This window comes from Schistocerca americana, chromosome 1 (genome assembly GCF_021461395.2).
Source record: "Schistocerca americana isolate TAMUIC-IGC-003095 chromosome 1, iqSchAmer2.1, whole genome shotgun sequence".
NCBI lineage: Eukaryota > Metazoa > Arthropoda > Insecta > Orthoptera > Acrididae > Schistocerca > Schistocerca americana.
Genome location: NC_060119.1, coordinates 416,362,926 through 416,389,394, shown reverse-complemented (window position 1 = coordinate 416,389,394; position 26,469 = coordinate 416,362,926). Strand labels below are relative to the sequence as shown.

Sequence of the window (26,469 nt, the reverse complement as noted above, 5' to 3'; positions counted from 1 at the left end):
AGATAATGCACCTCTCAGTTGTGTTAGATTGGCTTAAGGGACACTTCATGGACATGAGGATCACCGTATCTCAGTCATATTGAGTACATTTGTGATGTCATTGTACTACTTGTGCATGCATTGAACTCAGTTTCAGGAGTTGAGTGGTTGTGCATCAGAATGACTCCCCAGTGCAGGGTAAGCCCAGTAGTGAAGCTGCCACCTTATTGCCTCTGATCTGACTGGATTTGTTTTTGTGTCTATTCCCTTAGAAAAGTTGGCTGCTCTATGGCTAGGTTTCCCAAACTGTGTTCCATGGGGTGTGAATATGTTCTCCACGAAAAATTATTAATAGCATGGTTTTTTTTGACACTTTGACAATACTAACGGTCTTTTTAAAATTTTATTATGATTTCTGTGTTATTAGTTATGATTTAAAATTGAAATAACTGCTGAATAAAACAAGTTTTTCTCATTTCTGACAATCTTATTAACCTTCAAAATAACAAGGTGTGCTGTCAAAGTACCAAGATTGTTAAAGTGTTCCGTCAGAGGGAAAGTTTGGGAACCCCTGCTCTACACCTCTAGAGCTCTTTCTGCCCTGTGTCGTAGGACACACTTTGTGTGGCTTCTCCATCCAGACCTGTTTGTCTTAATTAAATTGGCTAGTAGCTAAACTATTGCTATGATAGCGCTTGCTTTCACTGAAGCACACAATCATCCTTGCAGGTGTCCTTCGGTAATGCAGTGTCTCATGGGAGGGACTGTAGTATTTAACATATTATTTGTGGTATATGCAGTAGTGTATTCAAAAATTAATATGTTATAGTGTGAGGTCTGCACAAATGTGAGGAACTTCTGTACAGAATAAAGAGAACATGTGGCAAGGAAGCTTTTCAAATTAGAGTTGAAGATCTCGAGTTCATTACCCAAAAATGTTCAGTTTTGCTGTAAGATGAACAAGTAGTCATAGCTTTTATGGTGTGCACTTTATAGCTAATGTTTACTGGACTTTTTTTGTTGTTTTGTTCCATACTACCTCCTCCCAAAATAACGACTCCATCGTTTCCGGACCAGAGCCCCTCAACTCACATTGATTGACATCATCACAGAATCATGGTGTAGACTGGCTTGTCAACAGCCTCATGGTTGTTGCTTGAATGAATTCTCTTAATCTGAGCAGAGTTTATGTATGAAGAGGTCGTTACATGTGACAAACTGAAACTTGGTGCTGGGCCAGTATTCAAACCAAAATGGCAGTGCACTCCCCACAAAAGGGTTCTGATGTCTGTCCCCGCACACAGTTTTACTGACGACACATAACCATTGCTGCTCTGTGTAAAACAGTTCATTGTGGATTCTGTCTGTATTTAAAGGATTCACACCGACAATCTTCGGAACCGATAAGGGAAACATGGGATACCTGATGCTTGAAATTTGGTTTGAAATGTGGATCACTCTTCTTTCCGATTGCGGATCCACCTTCACTACAGTGCGATCTGATTTGATGGAGAGTTATCAGCATTTAAATTTTAATACAACTTAGTTTCAGGGTCCTACACCTTCTGAACCACTATCTTATTTTGGGCTGGTTTCTCCCAGCATCCACTGCTTTCACTCACTCATTCCCAGACGGTTCATGCAGCAGTAGTCAGAGGCGAGGCTTCAGGCAGCGACCTAGCAGAGAGGTTGTGCCGCAGACCGCCCACACGACGCAAACGAGGTGATGCGAAGCGAGGCCTGCCGCCAAGGGAGTAGGCCGTCCAGTTATCCGCGCGCTCATATCATGCCCGTGACGTCGCTCGCCTAGAAACTGGACTCGGCCACGCAAAAAGTGTCTCGCGGAGTCGGTACAGTCTCGTATGCATGGCCTGACGCCCGTCGCCTGCTGACAGGCGTAATTTACCTCCAGTCGCGTCAGCCCCAGTGCTGTTAATAAATCTAATTTGCCGAGCCGAGCTGTCCGCTTTCAATTACCGGCAGCGTCCTCTTTTTTTTTTTTTTTTTTTTTTTTTCCTTTGCGCTGCTTCTTGTCGCGGGTGGCTCGGTACTCTTCTAATTAAGGCTTTGTGTTTGGCTGCCTCTGGGCAGTGGTACGCTTTCTTAACAGTTCAGAAATTGCGTGTCCAGGACGTGTTCAATCAACGGAGTCAGTAACGGGACGAATGGTGTGTTGCAACGTTACGCAATCAGCGCTTCACTGCTTGACAGCATTTGGCAACATCGTCTCCTGCTCAGCCGGTTCTTTGCGTGCTATAAATGAGGTGGTGGTTGTCTGCAATCCTGTCGTCGTCATTATTTACTTGACAAAGCTATTGTCTTAATTCTCAGCATCTTCATTTATGACGCAAAAGAGGAAATACTGAATTACTGTAATAAGTGTCTTACAGAGTAGGATATTCGACTCTGAGTGACGTGTGGTATGTAGCTTGCAATGGGGAAGGATAGGTGCAGTACCAATGCCCACATCTTCCCTGATTTCAGTCGGTCTTCTTTTCTGTTAAGGTTGTTTATGTGCTTTTGAATTTCTGTTGCCTCTCTGTACATCCTAGCATACAAATGGATGATGTTAAAATCATAGTATTGGAGAGAAGAATGTGTTGGTTTCTTGGTCCCAGTGAATGATCTGCTGTTACCAGTTTAGGCATGTTTCCCAGATGACAGTTTGTTCTCGTGTCCCTTAAGATGAGTGTTAATGCTTCTTTTTGTAGTTCTCATGTACAATTGACCACAAGCACGAGATTTTTTTTTTATATTCGTGCTGTGGCAAGTGGCAAGCGTAGATCCTTTGCAGTGTTCAAATATTCACATTTTTGTTGTTGGTTGTCAATACTGCGTCCTTTTTATTGCTTTGCTCATGAAATTTGTGACTGTTTTTTTACAAATGTGAGGAAAACTTTTTGTTTAGTTGATTATTTTTCACCAGAAGCTTCATATCTTTTAGGTTGTAGGCCCTATTTGTATGTTGGTTAGAGTAGTCATTTTTTCAAGAAGTTGTTGATAAATGATCAAGCTCTTCCTCCAAGTACTGTGGATCACAGATTGTGTCAGCAACATCCACGAATGGTTTGATCCCTCCTCTTTTCTGTTTGTGACAATGATTGGAATTTATTGAAAATACCTAATTGTGTTAATGGGCTTTCTGTAAATTTTGTGCCCTAAAGTTCTGTTCAATTTTCTAAGTACCTTTACATAAAAAAATGAAATTTTGCCTTCTTTCTCTTTCTCTGTAGTGGACTTTATAACTAACATCATTAAGAAAATTTAGAAATTCCAAGTGTTCTCTTTATCCATTAGGCCATATAACAAAAGTATCATCAACATATCAAAACCAACAAGAATATTCCTTTTTGACAGTATGAAGGGCAGATTCTTCAAAAAGTTTTCATACAGAAATTCATTACAGCTATACTGAGTAGGTTCTCCATACCCACACCATTGCTTTGCTCGTAGAATTTTTTTCCCATAAAACAAAAATCGCCAAGGACACAAATGTCAGCTGTGAAAGCCTACGTTATGTGGTTGTATTGGGAAATTATTGTTGTTCATGTTACATGGATGGAGACTGCACATTTAATTATGTAAATATGATGGAATGTAGCATTTGATGGACTAGTGGAGAACTGCTGTTGTTGCTTTTGTGATGAAAAGCATAATTTGCAGCTGCATATTTATGTCAGCTAGCTGATCTATAAATGTTTCATGGTTTGCTATTACTCTGACAAAATTTGATGTAATTTCTGTTTACATAGGTGAGTGCTGGGTTAATTTAACCAGTAGCACTGTAGCGTTCACTAAGCTCTACCTGCCACTGCTGGATGACTGCCTGAGGCTGTCCACCCCTGAGCTCCAGCACACTGTCGATGAAGTTTTAGGCGATGTGTTTCAAGCACAGCTCAAACATGTGGAAGCTTCAGTGGCCAGTGACAAGCTCCGTGCTGAGGTATGAGTAGATTTTCTCATGTATGTCAGTGCACCTTTATCTGCAATCTTGTTTCTGGAATTTTGACCTTAGATTGTTGCCTGTGAATGTTGTTATGTGTGCATGAGATGTGCTCACTTCTGAAGAAGGCCTTGGCTGAAAGTTAAATGTGTAACAGTCCTTTCATTGTCATCTTTACAGTAAGTAGCAATCTATCCTTTTCCTACTATTGTTGATATTCCAACCTTTAGTTTCCTTTGGTTTATAGGTCTTGTGACGTAGTCACTAGAAAGATAAGAATCCAAGGATGTAAATAAATATTTGGACGTATCACTGGGAACTAGTGTGGTAACCTGAGTACTACTTCTGCCTGTCGGGATACCGGCTTAAACATCAAGTGAGCTTAAGATTTACTGTTCATGTCTAGGGACAGGAAAATTTAACAAAAGTGATAAAGCAAGGAATAACACAGAATTATCGGCTTTAGCAAAACAAAGTGACGTCAAAAATTTTTACGAGATATTGTGAAATTTGTAATTTTCCCATATACAAATGTAAGTGTCCTCATACCTGTATTTGTAAATGATGATAATTATTGAATGATAAAACTACAATTTGACTTCTAATCTTCTCAAGTCTGAGTTTCCTGCATGATCTTAAACTTTCAGTTTGTTTCCTGTGTAACAAAAATGGATGTGGCAATGAAAATAACACAGAATTTGGCCAAAGAAAAACAGAATTTGGTCAAAACACGGAATTTGGCAGAAAACAGTATCGAATTTTACAAAAACATTGAATTTGATCAAAAAACATCGAATTTGTAAAAATAAATGACACCGAATATGATAAAATAAACAACACTGAATATGACAAAATAAATGACAGCAAATTAGACAAAAGAACACCAAATGCGTGAAAAAAGCCAACACCAAATTTGGCAAAAATAACATTGAGTTTGACAAAAAAAAGGCCACTAAATTCGGGGTAAAACTAACATCAACTTTGACAGGAAAAATGAGAGTGAATTGTGCAAAAAATGCTGAATTAAAACAACAAATTTTGTAAAAAAAAAAAAACAGGAAACAGATAGAGATTGGAGGGGGGGGGGGGGGGGGGGAGAAGGAAAGGAAATGAAAGAAAACCAAAAATGGCAAAAAGTAACACTGAATTTGACAAAGCATATAACACCAATTTTGGCATGAATACTCTGATTTTGTGGAAAAGTAACACAAAATTTGACCAACGAATAACAAAACGTTTGGGGGGGGGGGGGGGGGTGGAAACCCCAAATCTGGTGGAAAATAACCCCAAGTTTGGTAAAAAGTCGCCAAACATGGCAAAAAATTGCACTATTTGGCAAAAACAACACTGAAAATGAACCAAATCTTGTCAAATAAATATGCTAAATTTTGCAACTAAATATGCCCAATTTGGTAAAAACTAACACCAGATTTGGAAAAAAAGCAACCAATCTGTAAAAGTAACAAAGAACCTAGCAAAAAGTAACACCGATATTGGCAAAAAAGAATAACAAATGTGGCAAAAAATAAGAGTGAATTAGGCAAAGAAAAATAAATAAATAAATAAATAATAATAAAATAAAATAAAAAATATGGCATGACAGCCAACATTGTCCTGTCATAATAAAATACAAACTGGACTTACGAACGCAAAAGAGGGATGCTCTAACTCTGAACACAATAAGAAACACTGTTATAAGGAGCCAACAACCTTCATCTGAGTAACAGTATGACAACATAACAGCTGAACGTGATCATTTAGTAATTTGTACAAGAGGGACTGGCCGTAACCAGTGCAAGACAATATAAAGGATATTCTGTTCATCTTCCAGGGGCCACTGGCTTCCTGCCTCGGGCGACTGAGGTGCTGTCCACAGTTTCCGAGCAGGCAAATCCACCTAGTTAATGAGATTTGTAGAGGAGATATGAAGCACTTTCTGTAAAGAGGTTTGATCTCTGTGAACGTATATTCCACTTATTTGTCTCCACTATTTTTGGCTGTGTGAGCACAGTAACTGATAAATCAGTGTGTGTGTACACCCTGCTACAACCGCCTGTCGGATACACCTGTCATGTCTTAGAAAGATGCAGCCATCTACACTTACCAAACTTGTGGGAGTACTTAGTTTTAGTCAGGTCTCTGAGATAAGTATTAAATGGGTGTCTATGTCTTGATATAAATTACTAAACTTGTCGAGATGAGCTGACTGATATTCCACATTTGAGTGTGCGACATGGAATTCAGTTCATTCAGCACTATGATTTGTGAGGATGCTGCTGATGGATACTTCTGGCTCTGGGTCAGTGCTGGCAAGGGAACAAACCATAAGAAATGTGCCAGGGAGAGGAAGTGCTGGTTTGAGGAAGTGAAAATGGCAGGTAGCTTCAGGGAGAATGGAGATCCTGTGACCAAGGCCAGCAGGGTTTGCAGCAATTGTCAAGTAGCCGAGTGGTGACAGGAAAAGAATCTCGCTAAACGGAGCTAGAATAATCTGTCAACAGTAGTATTAAAAGCAAGATGAATAGGATAAAACAACAGATTGCACCATTGATGGCACTAATGATGAGTATTAATGATAATAAAAGTGGAAGTAAGGCTAAGTTGGTACAATAATTGACAAAGGTTAGTTAAGTCAAGGTCCCATCACTCTATCGATTAAAATCTTGTGTTTTATCTCAACTCGTGTTCAGGTCTTGGTGGCATATCGACAGGAACACTATCAGTCTGCCTAACCACTTAATTTGACCATTTTGATACAGTGAAGCTTCTGTTAGCATTTACTACTGATGATGCTCTCTACCACTTGAACTTGCTATTGCACCCACTCTGCTGCTCCACATCATAATAGCCTCAAACTGCCTTCACTCATTTTTTTATTGGTTGCAGCTATCAAATTTTGCATTAGTCTCTGTCTACAGCAAGAATTGTGGTTCCTACAGTTGAGTGTTCCCCATAAAATGACCCCTGGAAGATGAGCTTTAAAGAGCCAACCGGTCCTCCATTGTCACTTCACTGACTGTCAGAAGTTGGCCAGATGGCCAAACTTTCCCTGCCATGGTGTCCACATGCCACATCATTGGCCATGGCTAACTATTTGCTGTGTAACACTTTCTGTACACTGCGGCCACGTCCTCCCATTCAACTCAAGGTCTGCAGAACAGCAGTGATGAAATACAAGTCTCAACTTCTTGGAAGAAGTCAAGCTCACATTTATATAATGATAACAAGCTGTTACTGAATTTACTAATAAAATTGCTACTTAAAGAAATGCTACTGCGAGTAATTATGGATCCAGCAACATGCTACTAGAGAGATGTAACTTTTCGAGTAATTGACTGCGACTGCAGTTGTAGGTACTTATATTATCCACGTACTTGAAGCTGCTTTCAAGGCCGTGACATTAGGCAGTGCTCTATCTGTCTTATCTTACCCCTTGCTCAGAGTTTGATAAGAAAAATGTTTAGAGTCTGCAATGTTTTAGTCTTTGGTGAAAGAAAAATCAGAAGTTCAAAACACTGCTTATGAAAATTATGTTTCCATGAACAATTGGAATCGTTTCTGAACCTGTTTCACATAGTTAATGGCTGCTGTTAGATAGTTACCCAGAAACCCTATTCATTTACAGTCCTTTCTGAAATAAAGTAGCAATGTCCCATGAAATTGCTGCGTATTTATGGCTGGGACTCTCCGTTAAACAGCCTAGGCTTACATGTCGACTTACCTCATGTTTCTAACTGCAGTCCCCCAACCTGACAGCAGGTATCTCGCCAACAATGGCAGCTGGTGATGGCCTGCTGGACTGCATTGTTGGGTGGTGGCATGCGTTGTTGCAGCTCGCTGATGTGTCAGTCACTGCTTCAGATTGCTGGCCTTGTATCATGCTACGTTAACAAGCAACCTTCCTTCATAAGGACACTCGTGGCATTGCTCTGCTCCACTCCTTTCCTGACCAAGGAGCATCCCCATAGTCGGTGTTCAGCCTCATTGTCATGTTAATATTTTTAACTCTCGCATGACTGAGAAAATCATATACAGCTGGTATTTACAATCTGTGGTTAATACCAACTGTTTTAGTTTTTCTTGATCTTAAATTGAACATTATAAGCACTCATGATTTACTACAAAAAAGTGCTGCTTGAATTTCTCTCATTACTTCTCCACCAATGACAAGCTTCTTGTTTGTTTTCGTGTACACTCCCCCCTCCTGCAAAAGGTGTCCATATTTATGTTGGTCAGTTAAAAAAATGATCTAGTTATGTATCATAGCCACTACAGTTTGTATACACACATTTAATTATTTATTTTTACCTTTAATAATCAAGAGAAGGTGCATCACTCTGAGACCGTTTATTTCTATCATTTATCTTTGCTCAACTAATAGTCTGACAAAGTTCTAGCTGTGAGTCTCTTTTGATCCAAAGTTTGGAATGACTTTCCTTTTTCCATATCATCAGTCTTTTATTTTCTGTTTCTTGTATTTATTTATCTCCATTTAAAGAAGAACTTGAGTATTCGTTCTCTCCCTTAGCACTCTACTGGCAACTATATTTACTTATCTCTAGTTCAAGCAATAGAACTAGTAAAGGTCATCACTCATTGTACAGAGGATGAGTTTAATGGTGTATAAGCACGTAATCAAGAAGCTGAACATCAGCCTTGAACCTGTCATTTTCTTTGGAGCACAGCTCGAAGACACATATGCACCCATAAATACATTTTCTGATCACTCTTTGCCATTCCTTGAAGGAGTATACAAGCTGAAAAGCTGAGCTGTTGTTCTTACAACTTGATACTGTGTTCCGTTGGGAATAGTGTGCTACAGAACTGCCTAAACAAATCTTTATTTGCAATGTAGATATTGTAAGAAATGAAAAAATATAGTATACCAGCAGAAAGGTTGAAGGGGGAAGAAGAGAAGTGAAGGAAAAGGACTGGAGAGGTTTAGAAGAAGGGGTAGAGTTTGGAAAATTCACGCAGAACCCCAGGTCAGGGCAGAAGGAAAGTCATCTACTGCAAGAAGGAGTCACCAGCTCCGAAAGCTTGCACAAATAAAACCTTTTCTATGTGTGTGTGTGCTCCTACTGCTGCTTGATGAGTAGATTTCTTTATCCATCCAATTACATTAGAATGTAATATGAGCTATTTGTAATACGAACTCAAAATAGTCCTGCAGGTCTTGTTCAGGAAACAGGGGCTACTAACTACGGTTTCCCAATATGTTTATTCCTTTATGAAATTTATTGTAAATAATATATGCTTTTTTCAAACCAACATCTCTGCTAGAAATAACAATAATCTCCATTAAGATTTAAAGCCACTTTGTCACAGGAACACACGATTTTCAATAATTTACCAGCAGACGTAAAAAGTTCAGCTACTAAACAGTTCAGTTTAAGTGGCCAACTTCTCTTACTCCATTAACAAATTTACTGGTACAACCAATTGATATATCTGTTATTATAACATCAGATGTGACTTTTATGGAAAATTTACTTTTGCACATTTTCAGTACAGTAATGTGATTAATGAAAATATGTGTTGGAAACTGATTTTCTGTTTGATGATGCATGGATATAATATCCCAAGAATTATCTTATGCAGCTACGTGTATTATACATTTACATGTTCTGTGACAGGTTTGTTGAGTTTAGGTTGTTTTGACCTGTTTCACATTCATTGGGACTATTTAATTTACAATCTTTGGAAGGAACAGTTTGGTATATAACATTTTTTTTTGTAAATATCTATTCTGTACTCTTCTTTTTTGACATGATCTAGATACTTGATGATGTCTTAACAGTGCATCTTTGTAACAAAAAGTCAATCTTATGTAATCTAATCTTGTTTATGTGCCTTTCGATTGCTCATTGCCTCGTGTGTATAGGCTCATCCCATTGTTTGTCTTTACCTTTTCTATTCAAGTGCAGTTGTGCTACTCTGGAACTGTTAATTTGTATCTTTTTAGTCATGTATCACATAAATTTTATACTTATTGAAGGCAATTTGTGGCTTTCACAAACATGATCCGTGTAAGGATTCCTGAGACAGTTACATATAATGTTACATTGCATCCTTACTTTTTAAAGGATGATGACTTGGCACGACAACTGTGCTTCATTTGCTAAAACATACATTGCTAAAATTTAATAATAATCATTGTAAAACTGATATGTTGTACATGTTGCTGGGTGTACATCACAGATATGTCAAAGCTGTGTTTGTTGCATCAAACCTGATCTGTCCCAATATTATTGTGTAGGAAGTCAAACATCAGTTTTTGTTTGTGATGAAATATCAAGTTGTATGTATATTTAAAGATACCAAATCATTATCTGTACTAGAGGATCAGGAGAAAGAAAACTGGCGTTCTACGGATTGGAGCGTGGAATGTCAGATCCCTTAATTGGGCAGGTAGGTTAGAAAATTTAAAAAGGGAAATGGATAGGTTAAAGTTAGATGTAGTGGGAAATTGTGAAGTTCGGTGGCAGGAGGAACAAGACTTCTGGTCAGGTGAATACGGGGTTATAAATACAAAATCAAATAGGGGTAATGCAGGAGTAGGTTTAATAATGAATAGGAAAATAGGAGTGTGGGTAAGCTACTACAAACAGCATAGTGAATGCATTATTGTGGCCGAGATAGACACAAAGCCCACGCCTACTACTGTAGTACAAGCTTATATGCCAACTAGCTCTGCAGATGATGAAGAAATCGATGAAATTTATGATGAGATAAAAGAAATTATTCAGGTAGTGAAGGGAGGCAAAAATTTAATAGTCATGGGTGACTGGAATTTGAGAGTAGGAAAAGGGAGAGAAGGAAACATAGTAGGTGAATATGGATTGGGACTAAGAAATGAAAGAGGAAGCCGCCTGATAAAATTTTACACAGAGCATAACTTAATCATAGCTAACACTTGGTTCAAGAATCATAATAGAAGGCTGTATACATGGAAGAATCCTGGAGATACTAGAAGGTATCAGATAGATTATATAATGGTAAGACAGAGATTTAGGAACCAGGTTTTAAATTGTAAGACATTTCCAGGGGCAGATGTGGACTCTGACCACAATCTGTTGGTTATGAACTGTAGATTAAAACTGAAGAAACTGCAAAAAGGTGGGAATTTAAGGAGATGGGACCTGGATAAAATGACTAAACCAGAGGTTGTACAGAGTTTCAGGGAGAGCATAAGGGAACAAATGGCAGGAATGGGGGAAAGAAATACAGTAGAAGAAGAATGGGTAGCTTTGAGGGATGAAATAGTGAAGGCAGCAGAGGATCAAGTAAGTAAAAAGACGAGGGCTAGTAGAAATCCTTGAGTAACAGAAGAGATACTGAATTTAATTGGTAAAAGGAGGAAATACAAAAATGCTGAAAATGAAGCAGGCAAAAAGGAATACAAACATCTCAAAAATGAGATCGACAGAAAGTGCAAAATGGCTAAGAAGGGATGTCTAGAGAACAAATGTAAGGATGTAGAGGCTTATCTCACTAGGGGTAAGATAGATACTGCCTACAGGAAAGTTAAAGAGACCTTTGGAGAGAAGAGAACCACTTGTATGAATATCAAGAGCTCAGATGGAAACCCAGTTCTAAGCAAAGAAGGGAAAGCAGAAAAGTGGAAGGAGTATCTAGTGGGTCTATACAGTGGCGATGTTCTTGAGGACAATATTATAGAAATGGAAGAGGATGTAGATGAAGATGAAATGGGAGATATGGTACTGCGTGAAGAGTTTGACAGAGCACTGAAAGACCTGAGTCAAAACAAGGCCCTGGGAGTAGACAATATTTCATTAGAACTACTGACGGCCTTGGGAGAGCCAGTCCTGACAAAACTCTACCATCTGGTGAGCAAGATGTATGAGACAAGTGAAATACCCTCAGACTTCAAGAAGAATATAATAATTCCAATCCCAAAGAAAGCAGGTGTTGACAGATGTGAAAATTACCGAACTATCAATTTAATAAGTCACAGCTGCAAAATACTAACACAAATTCTTTACAGACGAGTGGAAAAACTTGTAGATCAGTTTGGATTCCGTAGAAATATTGGAACACGTGAGGCAGTACTGACCTTATGACTTATCTTAGAAGAAAGATTTAGGAAAGGCAAACCTACATTTCTAGCATTTGTGGTCTTAGAGAAAGCTTTTGTCAATGTTGACTGGAATATTCTCTTACAAATTCTAAAGGTGGCAGGGGTAAAATACAGGGAGCGAAAGACTATTTACATTTTTTACAGAAAGCAGATGGCAGTTATAAAAGTCGAGGGGCATGATAGGGAAGCAGTGGTTGGGGAGGGAGTGAGACAGGGTTGTAGCCTCTCCTCGATGGTATTCAATCTTTATATTGAGCAAGAAGTAAAGGAAACAAAAGAAAAATTCGCAGTAGGAATTAAAATCCATGGAGAAGAAATAAAAACTTTGAGGTTTGCCGATGACGTTGTAATTCTGTCAGGGACAGCAAAGGATTTGGAGGAGCAGTTGAACAGAATGGACAGTGTCTTGAAAGGAGGATATAAGATGAACATCAATAAAAGCAAGACGAGGATAATGGAATGTAGTCGAATTAAGTCGGGTGATGCTGAGGGAATTAGATTAGGAAATGAGACACTTAAAGTAGTAAAGGAGTTTTGGTTTTTGGGGAGCAAAATAACTGATGATGGTCGAAGTAGAGAAGATATAAAATGTAGATTGGCAATGGCAAGGAAAGCGTTTCTGAAGAAGAGAAATTTGTTAACATCGAGTATAGATTTAGGTGTCAGGAAGTCGTTTCTGAAAGTATTTGTATGGAGTGTAGCCATGTATGGAAGTGAAACATGGACAGTAAATAGTTTAGACAAGAAGAGAATAGAAGCTTTCGAAATGTGGTGCTACAGAAGAATGCTGAAGATTAGATGGGTAGATCACATAACTAATGAGGAGGTATTGAATGGAATTGGGGAGAAGAGGAGTTTGTGGCACGACTTGACAAGAAGAAGGGATTGGTTGGTAGGACATGTTCTGAGGCATCAAGGGATCACAAATTTAGCATTGGACGGCAGCGTGGAGGTTAAAAATCATAGAGGGAGACCAAGAGATGAATACACTAAGCAGATTCAGAAGGATGTAGGTTGCAGTAGGTACTGGGAGATGAAGAAGCTTTCACAGGATAGAGTAGCATGGAGAGCTGCATCATCAACAACAACAACGACAACAACAACTAGAGGATAAACTAAGTTTGAACAATAGTTGAAGACTATGAACAATAACAACTGCCTTCTAGCGTTAAAGTGTTTTTTTATTTTATTTTTTATGCTAGGTAGTGTTAGTATAAATGTGTGCATGACCCACATTCCCCCTTTCCTCTTTCCCATCTTCTTTTTTGTTCCTCACCCCCACTGCCTTCCACACATACACTCTCTCTCTCTCTCTCTCTCTCTCTCTCTCTCTCTCTCTCTCTCTCTCTCTCTCTCTCTGGTCTTGATTAATTACTAGTAACAAAAAAGGTACTGACAGGATTACTGTGATGTCTCACAAGCTCATGAATTTGAATCATTCAAATTTTTTCTTAGATTCTCTCTGATGTGTACCTGTTTCCTCATTTTTCAGAGACCGTTCATTCACAAAAATGCTGTGTTCCTCTTCGATACACTGTTGAAATTAGTAGAACAGCGTTATGCAGAAAAGATTGGTCATCCTTGTGCGAGGTTAATTTCTCTACGTGATGAGTATTCGTGGCTGAAGGGTGAAGGCCACTCTCGTATGTCATCATCAAGCAGTAAGGCAGCCAAAAAATACACATCCCCAGAATTTGTATGAAAGAAACTTTTGTATTTATCAATTTTTGAGAAGTTATAAACAGATTTTGGTACCCTGAAAAATAGAGCAGTATGTACACTTGTATGTGCCAGTGCAAGTGGCATGTGTGTTTACATTCATAGAAATAACAGGCTACAGCTCAGTGATAATGTAGAAAGAAAGCAAAACATGAAGAAATCAAAACATCTCAGTGAATGTATGAATTATTATTATTATTGTCATTATTATTATTTGTAAATATTTGGCAAACTGTTGCTGTTGCTCCTGAAATGAACTGTTATTTACTGTAGTAAATAAAGATAACTAAGTGCAGTTTTCTTTACAGTGTACATAAATGTGTAATTTTGGAGATTTATATCATAATTTTCATAACATTTTGGATTGAAAAAAAATGTGTATTTTATTTATTTATCAGAATAAAGCACTAAGATACATGCTGTCAGAAAGTTATGAAATATATAAGGTCATTAAGTGCCTTCTTAGTGTGATCTACTTCATATGCATTCATCTACTGATTTATATTTCATAATTGCTCTTATAAAACAATAGTACAGTATTATACAATTCATTACACAATAAAAAAATATTGGGAAGAACTCAACATATTGCATTTATCTACTCAAAATAGTAAAAAAGCCCTTAACACTTATTTTAATTCTCACACTTTTATTTAGATGCCAAGTCTGTAAAATCATTCATGCAAGGTCTGTCTGAAGATCTACTTCAACAAAGTGCTTTTTCTGAACATCTATGGCATCTGTTAAATTGGTCAACTGTTTTAACATAATAGCAAAAATTATCTTTCCTTCTGTTACAGAAGATGTGTTGCAGTCTTTAGTAAGAAGACTGGTTTGAGGCAGCTCTCCATGCTACTCTATTCTTTGCTTTCATCTCTGAATACATACGGTAACCTTGAACCTTCTTACTGTACACACCTCTTTGTCTCTCTCTGCATAAATTACAATGTCATTGGGAAACCTCAAAGTTTTCTCTTGCTGAATTTTAAATCCATCTCCTATTTTTTCATTGGCTTCCTTTATTGCTTGCTCAGTGTACAGATTGAATATCATAAAGTATAGGCTACAACTCTGTCTCTCTTCCTTGAACCACTGCTTCCCTTTCATGCTCTGTGAGTCATGAATGCCATCTGGTTTCTGCTACAAGTAATGTATAACCTTTTGTTCTTTATGTTTTACCTCTACTATCTTCAGAATTTAAGAAAGTGGATTCCAGTCAATACCATCCAAAGATGTCTCTAAGTGTACAAAAGCTATAAATACAGGTTTGCTTATCTTCTAAGATAAGTCATAGGATCAGTATTGTCTTGAGTATTCCAACATTTCTCTGGAACCTACACTGATATTCCCCAAGGTTGGCTACAAGTTTTTCCATTCTTCTCTAAATAATTCATATCAGTATTTACAACCATGACTTATTAAACTGATACTTCAGTAATAGACATAGTGGGAATTTCTGAAGTTCAGTGGCAGGAGGAATAGGACTTCTGGTCAGGTGAATACAGGGTTAAAAATAAAAAATCATATAGGGGTAATGGAGGAGTAAGTTTACTAATAAGTAAGAAAATAGGAATGTGGGTAAGCTCCAGTGAACAGCTTAGTGGATGCGTTAGTGTTGCCGAGATAGACACAAAGCCAACACCCACCTCAGATGTAAAAGCTTATATGCCGACTAGCTCCGCAGATGAAGAGAATCAAGAAATGTATCATAAAAGAAAATAAATTATTCAGGTAGTTAAGGCAGATGAAAATTTAATTTTGATGGGGGACTGGAATTTTATAATAGTGAAAGGAAGAGAAGGAAATATAGTAGGTGAATATGGACCAGAGGAAAGGAATAAAAGAGGAAGTCACTTGGTAGAATTTTGCACAGAGCATAATTTAATCATTGCTAACACTTAGTTTAAGAATCTTGAGAGAAGGTTGTATACATGGAAGAGACGTGGAGACACTGGAAGTTTTCAGATTGATTGTGGAATGGTAAGGCAGAGATTTAGGAACCAGATTTCAAATTGTAAGACATTTCCTGGGGAAGATATGGACTCTGACTGCAATTTATTGGTTATGAACTGTAGATTAAAACTAAAGAAATTGCAAAACTGTCGGTAATGAAGGAGATGGGACCTGGATACGTTGAAAGAACCGGAAGGTGCTGAGAATTTCAGAGGGAGCATAGGGCAACAATTGACTAGAACAGGGGAAAGAAATACAGGAGAAGACAAATGTATAGCTTTGAGTGATAAAATAATGAGGGTAGCAGAGAATCAAATAGATAAAAAGGCAAGGCCTAATAGAAATCCTTGGATAACAGAAGAAATATTGAATTTAATTGATGAGAGGAGAAAATATAAAAATGCAGCAAATGAAGTAGCCAAAAGGAAATGCAAATGTCTAAAAAATGAGATTGAGAGGAAATGCAAAATGATTAAGCAGAAATGGCTAGAGGAAAAATGTAAGGATTTAGAAGCATATATCACTAGGTGAAGGATAGATACTGTCTACAGGAAAATTAAAGAGGCCTTTGGAGAAAGAAGAAGCAGACCCACGTATGTCAAGAGCCCTTAAGCGAATAAGGGAAGGTTGAAAGGTGGAAGGAGTATATAGAGGTGGTGTACAAGGGAGATGAATGTGAAGGCAATATTATAACAGTGGAAGAGGATGTAGAGGAAGATGAGATGGGAGATACCGTACTGTGAGAAGAATTTGACAGAGCACCAGACAACCTAATTCGAAACAAGGCTCTGGGAGAATATGACATTCTGCCAGAACTAGTGATAGCATTGGGAGAGCCAGACATGACAAAACTCTTTTGTCTGGTGTGCAAGATGTGTGAGATAGATGAAAAATTGTCAGACTTAGAAGGGAAGCAGTGATTGAGAAGGGAACAAGCCAGGGTTGTAACCTATAGCTGATTTATTCAATCTGTACACTGAGCAAGCAGTAAAGGAGACAAAAGAAAAATTTGGAGTAAGAATTAAAGTCCAGGTAGGAAACATAAAAACTTTGAGGCTTACTGATGACATTGTAATCCTATCAGAGGCAGCAAAGGACTTGGGAGAGCAGTTAAACAGAATGAACAGTGTCTTGGAAGGAGGATACAAGGTGAACAGCAACAGAATCAAAACAAGGGTAATGGAAATAGTCAAATTAAATCAGGTGATGCTGACAGAATTAGATTACGAAACAGGACACAAGTTGTTGATGAGTTTTGATATTTTGGCACCAAAACAACTAATGATGACCGAAGTAGAGAAGATATAAATCGTAGACTGGCAATGATGAGAAAAGTGTTTTGGAAAAGAAATTTGTTAACATCGAATATAGATGTAAGCATTAGAAGTCTTTTCTCGAGGTATTTGTCTGTATTGAAATGAAACATGGATGATAAACATTTTATATAAGAAGAGAATAGATGCTTTTGGAATGTGGTGCTACAGAAGAATACTGAAGATTCATGGGTAGATCATGTAAATAATGAGGAGGTACTGAATAGGACTGGGGAGAAAAAGAATTTCTGGCATAATGTGAATAGTAGAAGGGGTTAGTTGATAGGACTCATTCTGAGACACCAAGGGGACACCAGTTTAGTGTTGGAAGAAAATGTGGGGGTAAAAATTCTAGAGAGAGAGAAAGAGATGAATACAGTAAGCAGATTCAGAAGGATGCAAATTGCAGTAGTTACTCAGAGATGTCTGTACCCCATGTCAGGGGCAGCCTGGAAATTATATCGCCAATCCGTTCTGAAGCAAGCGTGGCGATTATGCTTCTCACCTTCGAGTTATGTTGTGTGACATTAATGTTAAATTTTCCGGAGTAATAGCCCCACAGTCGGATCTCCGGGTGGGAGCAACTTTGATGTCCCAAACACCAAGTGGTGCTGAGAAGAAGATACAGACTCTTCACGTCTGTACATATAACTGTCGCTCTCTAATAGGCAACGACAGACTAGAAGAGATCGAGAAAGAGCTTACAAAAATCAACTGGAGTATTGTTGGTTTAAGCGAAGTTCGCCGAAAAGGGGAAGACTGTCTCCGTTTGCGCTCTGGCAACTTGTTTTACTTTTGTGGCGATCCAGAAGGAAAACTCAATGGAGTTGGGTTCTTAATCAACAAGAATATTGCTGATGGAGTATCTGTCTTAGAAGGAACTTCCAGCAGGACAGCTCGAATGGTCCTGAAGGTGTAGAATAGGTATAAAATACAGATTGTTCAGGTGTACGCTCCCACCTCAAGTCACCCTGACGAAGAAATTGAATCCTTTTACGAAAGTCTGGATAACACCTGTAAAAAAGGTAGCAATTGTCACTTCCAGATGGTCATTGGAGATTTCAATGCAAAAGTTGGCACCAAGAAACAAGGCGACACAGTGGTGGGCAACTATGGGATTGATGACCGAAACGATAGAGGTGAGAGATTAGTCCAGTTCGCTGAGTACACCAGTATGTCCATCATGAATACGTTCTTTAAGAAGCACCCTGACCGAAAATGGACTTGGAGGAGCCCAAATTTCAGTGTCAAAAATGAGATAGACTTTATTCTGTCAAATATTCCGCAGATTGTAAAAGACGTATCAGTGCTAAATCAGTTCAACACTGGCAGTGATCACCGTCTTGTGAGAGCAAGGGTCGAACTCAATGTAAGAAATGAAAGGAGTAAACTTATGAAAGGGAAGAGAAGGGTAATCAACCTCAAAAACCTGGAAGAACATTCCTCGAAATTCCAAGAAGTCCTCCAAAGCAAGTTCCATGTAACTAAAGATTGTGATTTGGCGGAAATGATTGTTTCAAGTGCACAAGAAGTCGGTGGCCTATGCCAAAAAAATAAACAACCAAAGAAATTCAGTGCCAAAACTGAAACCCTTTTACAACAGAGAAGAGAAATGAAAATCCAAACCGATCGTGACATGGTGGCGTATTCCGAACTATGTATGGCAGTGCGAAGAGAAATGAAAACTGACATACAGAAATTCACTGAAGACACCTTACGAGCAAGCTTGGAGAACAAGACAAGTTTAAAGTCAGCCAAACGCAAACTCACAATAGGTAAAAAGCAGATTATTGCACTCGATGGAAATGACAGTCGAATCACTGAAAAGGAGGCGGTTTTGAAGTTCATCAGAGACTTTTATAGCAATTTGTATAGCAATCCAGGGGAAAATTTGAGTGTATCTAATTTAAATGATATATCTAGTGTTCCAGATATACTCCCATCGGAAGTCAAGTGTGCTCTAGATAGCATGAAGAAGGGAACAGTGCCAGGTGATGATGAGCTCAGCGTTGACATCCTCAAACTGGCAGGAGAGGTAACAATAAATCACTTGGCAAAAGTATTTACTTCCTGCCTGCACTATGCTTCAATCCCACTATCGTGGAACAAGGCTAAGATTATTTTGATACACAAGAAAGGAAGTATTCACAATATTAAAAACTACCGTCCTATCAGCTTGCTCTCAATTTTGTACAAAATTTTTACAAAGATCTTGTTAAACCGAATTAGTTCCACCCTAGACTGAGGCCAACCTATAGAACAAGCTGGATTCCGAAGCAATTTTAGCACTATTGACCACATTCTGACCGTTAGTGAAGTGATAAGCAGAGCGAATGAATACCAACTGCCTCTCTGCATTGCCTTTGTTGACTTTGAAAAGGCATTTGACTCCGTTAGCCATGTAGCTGTCCTCCAAGCTTTGAGTGAGCAAGGAGTGGGAGCAGCATACATTGAAGTGCTCAGGAAAATCTACGAGAATTCTTCAGCTTATGTTAACATCGGCGAATCAACTCAAGAATTCCGCATCATGAGGGGTGTCAAGCAAGGCGATCCCATCTCCCCAAAACTGTTCTCTGCTGTATTGGAAATGGCTATGTCAAAGCTGAGCTGGGAAGGTAAGGGAATTATAATTAATGGAAGAAGGCTTACCAACTTGAGATTTGCTGATGATATTGCCTTCCTGGCCAAAGACTTCGCAGAGCTCCAAAACTTAGTTACAGATCTTGCATCGGAATGTCAGCTGGTTGGCTTGAACATGAACCTTTCCAAAACAAAAGTAATATCCAACAAATGGGTCCCAGCTGGAGATGTGAAAGTCAAGGACAGTCTACTAGAAGAGGTCAGTGAATATGTCTACCTTGGCCAGATTATAAATATGAAGGGAGACATAAGACCAGAAATCTATCGACGCATCAAGCTTGGCTGGCAAGCATTTGGGAAGAATTCAAAAGTATTCAGATCAAAAATGCCAGTAAATCTGAAGAAAGCAGTATTTGATCAATGCATTCTTCCTGTGATGACGTACGGATGCGAGACATGGACACTGAACTCATTCACAAAAGGGAAACTTAGGACAGCACAGAGAGCCATGGAGAGATCAATGCTGGGCTATACAAGAAAGGACAGGAAAAGGGCAGATGACATCCGGTCTGTGACGAAATGACATCTTAGAGAGAGTAGGTTCCTTGAAATGGCAGTGGGCTGGCCATGTCGCAAGAAGAAAAGACAACAGATGGACGAAGTTAGTACTGGAGTGGAGTCCGAGAGAGCACCGGAGGCCTAGAGGAAGACCACCAGACAGATGGGACAAAGACATCAAGAAGATCGCTGGTTAACACCTGGCGGAGAACTGCCCAAGACCGTCCCACTTGGAGAAGACTTCTGAAAGCCTACCTGAATCCACGACTCGAAGAGGCCACATCATCTAATGATTGAATTGGCTGATGATGATGATGATGACTCAGAGATGATGAAACTTGCACAGGATAGAGTAGTATGGAGAGTTGCATCAGACCAGTCTTTGGGCTGAAGATCGCAACTCCTACTTTGGTAATATTTTCACCTGATGGTACCTGTTTTCTTTGGAATTGGAATTATGACACTCTTCTTGAAGTCTGAGGATGTTTCTCCTGTCTTGTAGATCTTGCACAGCAGGTAGAATAGTTTTGTTATGGTTGGCTCTCCTAAGGATATCAGCCATTCTGGGAAATGTGGTCTAAACCAGGAACATTTGTTTTGGCTTAAGTCTTCCTGTGCTTTTTCAGATTCTTCACACAGTATCATACCTCCCATCTCATCTTCATTGACTTCCTCTTCCCTTTCTATAATATGGCCTTCAGTTTCATTTCCCTTGTATAGTCCCTCTATATATTCCTTCCAACTTTCAGCCTTCCCTTCTTTGCTTAGTACTGGCTTTCCATGTGAGATTTTGGTATTCTTACTGCTACTTCTCTTTTCTCCAAAGACCTCTTTAATTTTCCTGTAGGTTGAATCTATCTTTCCCTTGGTTATACATGCCTCTCTAGACGTAACATTTCTCCTCTAGCCATTCTGTCTTAGGTATTTTGGACAAGGTGTCAACCTAACTTTTCAGAGATTTAAATTGCCTTTCAACTGCTTCATTTTCTGATTGTTATATTTTCTCCTTTCTTCAGTTAAATTCAATATCTCCTGTGATTTTCTAAGGATTTTTACTAGGCCTTGTCTTTTTGCCCATTTCCTCCTCTCTTGCCTTCACTATTTCATCTCTCATAGCTACCCATTTGCTTTCTGTTTTATTCCTTTCCCCTGTCTCAGTCAACTGTTGCTTAATGCTCCCTTTGACACTCTCAACCACCTTTGATTTTTTCAAACTATCCAGATCCCATCTATTTAATTTGCTAACTTTTTGCAAGTTTTTTAGTTTTAATCTACAGTTCACAAGTAAATTATGGTCAAAGTTCACATATGCCTTACAGTTTAAAATCTTATTTCGAAATGTCCTTCCATCAAGCATGACAGTTCTTCCTTTTACGGTTAGAGCTACTTTGAGCTGTAAAGAATAAAAACAAGAAGAAATTTCTCACTATTAATTAATATAATTCTTGGCAGAAGGAGATTTGACAAAAAAATCTGATAGTGAAAAACTGTTGAAGGACCAACTCTGTTTGCTCCTCATCATTAAGGGCTTGAAAGTTATCAGGTTTAAACAAATTACTAACAAAGTGAGTAGCATCTTTGGCTCACAAGTTGTGTGCATTCAGAGCTCTCATAAAGATAAGAGTTTAATTGCATAATAACAATTAATTAAGGCAATATTACATCATAAATAAGTAAATTAATACCTATTGTAAGCTATCAATTGAAGGTTTCACATTTATTCGGGTACATTTTGGGAAAATAAAACATTTCATAGGCATGAATTTTGTATTAGGTTTTATTTAAGTTATTGTATACCGGTACTGTAAGTTACGTGATTATATTGATAAAGTACAATTTGTGTATGCTTATACACTATTCATTTCATTCTCTAGTAAGTAACTGAAGTGAAAACTTCAGAAATAAGTGAAAAGTTCATATAGTGTAGGTTCAGTTCTTTGTTTACTTTTGTTTTATCACATAAAGAGTACAGAGTTAATCATTTCTATTTCTCTGGAAGTTTTAAATTAGTATCCAAACTGTAGGCCTAAGCTGTCTAAGAAATTTAATGTATTAATTAAGTAGTGTTGGAAGTTATTCTTGTTTAATTTAGACTAAAGCTAAAGTTTGTTTGCCATGAGTGAGAGGTGTATGACTTGCTGTAGGACTGTTAGTTATGGGGTATGATGTGAGGGTTGTTGCAGTTTTTTTTATGTGGGTGACTGTATCAGCATGGGAATTGGGGAAATAAACAAGTGGGTTCACTTTTCAAAGAATATACAAAAGAAAACACCATGATAATAGTGGTGTGGTGGGCAACAGCATAGACAGGGATTCTAATTATTCAGTTGAGGGTGATCTGGTAAAGATAGCTACTGCAATGAGACATACTGGTGTTGGAATTGTAATTGTTCTGAGATGCCATGACTGTCCTCATGTTTTTTCTGCGTGAATAGGCATATTTTTTCCTTTTATAGACCAAACATCTGTGATTGTGGGCCTTCTAGTACGTAATTTTAAAACCAGGGCGCAGCACATTTCAAGGAACAATTCATGTGTAAGTGTATAGCTGGTCATATGCAGGAAACGGTTACTTCTCCAAATCAAAAAGGTGTGTGAATAATTATTGTGTCTAAACTGAAAGTCTGTCTTTTTTTCCTATCGTTTACTAACTATACTAGATGTTGAGAAATACTTCAAATTTATTTAACTTTTGTTTGTTACTATGAAATAACCTATTTCCTGAAGGTCCTTGTAAGTGGATCTCTATCCATAAGACATATTTCCTAATTATAAATTGGTCTTAGATAATGGAATAACTGTTATTTTTACATGCTACAGTAATACATAAAATATTAATTAATCAACAATTAGAAGGTGTCCCTAATGATAGCAATGTTGAATAATTTGGTTGGGAGGATGAATTCTCATTTTTGACTGAAGATTGCCCTGCTGAGGTTGATGAAACTGAGTGGCACACAGTAAGAAGTCATGCCAGTAGGTAGGGGGTCGTCCTTGTGCAAGTGGATTCCTCTGACGATGAGGATGTAGAAAACATGAATAAAAAGCAAAGAAGTGCTGTGCTGGAATCAGTTTCAGAAGTTAGGCTTTAAAATGCTGGCCACCTACCAAAATTTGTGGAGGCAAGAAGTGCCTCAAAATGCAGGAAACTTGGCTTCAATTCCGAGGTAAGAGGCATATGCATCAAATATGAAATGCATTTTAGTATTGCGAAAAATAAATATTCTGAAGCTTGTCATGAAATGTACCTCAAAGATTTATCTACTGGTGGTAGAAAATTATAGCTTGCACAAAAATTATTGTATGTTTATTATTATCTTGCATTTGTGAAATTGTTTTAAAGCACCAACAAAAATCTGCATTGAAAATTATATAATTAAAACATTTTAACATTAAGAATCCAATTTCCTGTTTACGTTAGCTAATACGATTTACTGTTTAAAGGAAATATGTAAACTGCTGAATAAAATGTTCTAATTGAAGAAAGGGGGAAGAAAACACAAATCAAAGACTCATAAGTTTTCATAATCTGAGGTCCACATACGTGGACCTCCATTTATGCCTTAGTGAATCATCAAAAAATAGGGGGACACTATCACAAGTGGTAAAGTCACAGAACAGCAATTTTTGTACTGTAGGGAGGGCAGAAACAAAAGACGTTCAGAGACAAGATGAAAATGACATTCACTTTTTTGATAAAACAAGCAACCAGAAAGCAAATTTTAATGTAAACATTTCATATAAACAGCCTGTGATTGAAACTGGAGATATTAAAAAATTGACCAAAAGAATACTTTCATCCAGTTGTAATTTAGCTAGTGCACAAAATCAGTTATCCTTACTGCATCAGAATATCCAAGGACTAAGGGCTGAGCATAATGATTTGCTTATTTGTGTTGAAGAATTAGAGTTCAGCAAGACAGTTGATGTGATCTACTTCTCTGAGCATCTTACGGTCCATGGTATAGATATGTTGAATGTTACAGAATTCAAGTTAGCTTCTTACTTCTGTAGAGAAACTTTGGAGAAAGGAGGAGTTGCCACATTTATCAGAAGCTGTTTTGATTTCAAGAATACTGGTATTAACAAATTTTGCTCAGAGCAGCACTTAGAAGATAGTCCAATAGAAGTATTATTTCATAATAAGTCCTTTATAATAGTAAGTATATGTAAGTATATACAGAGCCCCTTCAGGAAACCTTAACCTCTTTATAAAATATCTGGAAGCTCTGTCGTCCTATCTTACATTAAAAAACAGGGACATAGTGGTTGCTGGTGATTTTAATATAGATTTATTGAAAAGCTCTGCCAGTGAACAATTATTGCAATCAGTAACACTGTCATTCAATTTAATTCCTACTCTGAACTTTACAACTATGATACGTATATGCTCTGAGACTTCTGTTGATAATATCTTTGTAGACAAATCTAGGAAAAAAGGTCATATCAGGAAAAAGGTAGTAAATAGGCTGTCTGATCATGACATGCAGCATCTTGCATCAAATGTTGAAACTTGTCAGGATAAATTTTTTTTTTTAAATCGGAGTACAGGAAGGTAATAAACCAGCAAAAAATTGAGAATTTTAGAAGATTGCTCAAAGACATGAACTGGATGGGTGTTTACAATACTTCTGACTTAACTAGAAAATACAAAACATTCATTAATAAAGTTACTTCCTCTTTTGGAAATTGTTTTCCCCTAAAGGTAACTCAAATCAAACAGAAGTCTAAAAAAACCATGGATTACACAAGAAAAAAAGATATCACATGGGACAAAAAGGAGACTGTATACTATCTAGGAACAGCTCCAATGTTAGCATTGTAATGCATTACAAAGAATACTGAAAAATATTGAAGCAAGTAACTGAGAAATCTAAGCTGTTTTATTATGAGAAAATGATATTACATCAGGCAACAAAATGAAACCTATATGTGACATAGCGAAGACAGTGACAGATGGAGCCAACAAGGAAGAGGAACAAATAGCTCTAAAAACAAATGAAACATTGGTAACAAGTGCATGTGCCAGTAGTGTTGCAAACCTCTTAAACTAGTACTTCGTTAAGTTGGGATTATCAGGTTTGGTAAATGGTGCAATGGAGTATCTGAGACCACTCTTTACAAGTAACTTCAGTAAAATGTAATTGACACTCACATCTCCCAGAGAAGTAGCACCCATCATAAAATCCTTAAAATCTATGTATTCTACTGGTTATAATAACATATCAGCAAAGTTAATCTAAGAGTGCTCATGTGAGTTGAGTTGTTCCTTAAGTTATATGTGTGATCAATTTTTTATCAATGGAACATTTCCAAACTGGCTAAATTATGCTGAACGTAAGCCTCTCTTCAAGAAGGGGGATAAAGAGATACCATCAAACTACTGAAAGACTTCACTTTTGCTGGCTTCTGCAAAAATATTTTAAAAAGTTTGGTTCAAGCATCTCCTTAAGCATCTGACTGCAAATTATTTATTGTCCAAGTCACAATTTGGGTTCCTTAAGGGTTCTGATATAGAGAAAGCTATTTACACATACAGTGAGAATGTACTTAATTCATTAGATAACAGATAAGAGGCTACTGACATTTTCTGTGGGCTGTCAAAAGCCTTTGACTGTGTGAATCACAGCATTCTCTTACGTAAATTAAAATATTATGGTGCCACTGGCAGTGCTGTGAAGTGGTTCGAGTGTTACGTAATTAACAAGAAACAAAGGGTGTCATTGTGAAATACCTGTGCAGTAAGCAGTTAGCCTTCATCTGATTGGGAATTAATTACACATGGTGTTCTACAAGGTTTGTTTTGTTTGCAGATGATACAAACTTTGCAATAGGTAGTAAGTCAAGTATAGATTTAGAAATTGCTGCTAATCAAATTTTCACTGACATTAATAAATGGTTTAAAGGTAATTCATTGTCATTAAACTTTGAAAATACCCTCTATATACAGTTTAGAACCTGTAAGAGATTTACTTCCAACATATGAAGACATGCAGACTAAAGAGGTTGACAGTGTAAAATTTCTGGGGTTGCAACTTGATATAAATTCAGTCTAAAGGGCATACCACAGAAATGCTGAAGTGCCTAAAAAAGTCTGTATTTGCAGTGAGAATGATGTCTGATGTTGTTTCGTTGTTGTGATCTTCAGTCCTGAGACTGGTTTGATGCAGCTCTCCATGCTACTCTATCCTGTGCAAGCTTCTTCATCTCCCAGTACCTACTGCAACCTACATCCTTCTGAATCTGCTTAGTGTATTCATTTCTTGGTCTCCCTCTACGATTTTTACCCTCCATGCTGCCCTCCAGTACTAAATTGGTGATCC

At 37.8% G+C, this 26,469-nt stretch overlaps 1 protein-coding gene across 3 annotated transcripts in view; it reads left to right on the top strand.

The window, feature by feature from the left end:
• The window catches only part of LOC124602240 (exocyst complex component 8), a 110,413-nt gene extending 96,153 nt beyond the window's left edge, over positions 1 to 14,260 (top strand). Inside the window, exons 12-14 of one of the 3 annotated variants that reach the window (XM_047136308.1) lie at positions 3,732 to 3,922; positions 13,516 to 13,768; positions 13,857 to 14,260. In XM_047136308.1, coding sequence (XP_046992264.1) covers positions 3,732 to 3,922; positions 13,516 to 13,725 — 401 coding nt within the window. In that variant the 3' untranslated portion in view covers positions 13,726 to 13,768; positions 13,857 to 14,260. Of the gene's footprint in view, positions 1 to 3,731; positions 3,923 to 13,515 lie in introns of those variants that run through there. The other 2 variants (XM_047136307.1, XM_047136309.1) reach the window with 2 other exon arrangements.
• The last annotated feature ends 12,209 nt before the right edge of the window (positions 14,261 to 26,469 follow it).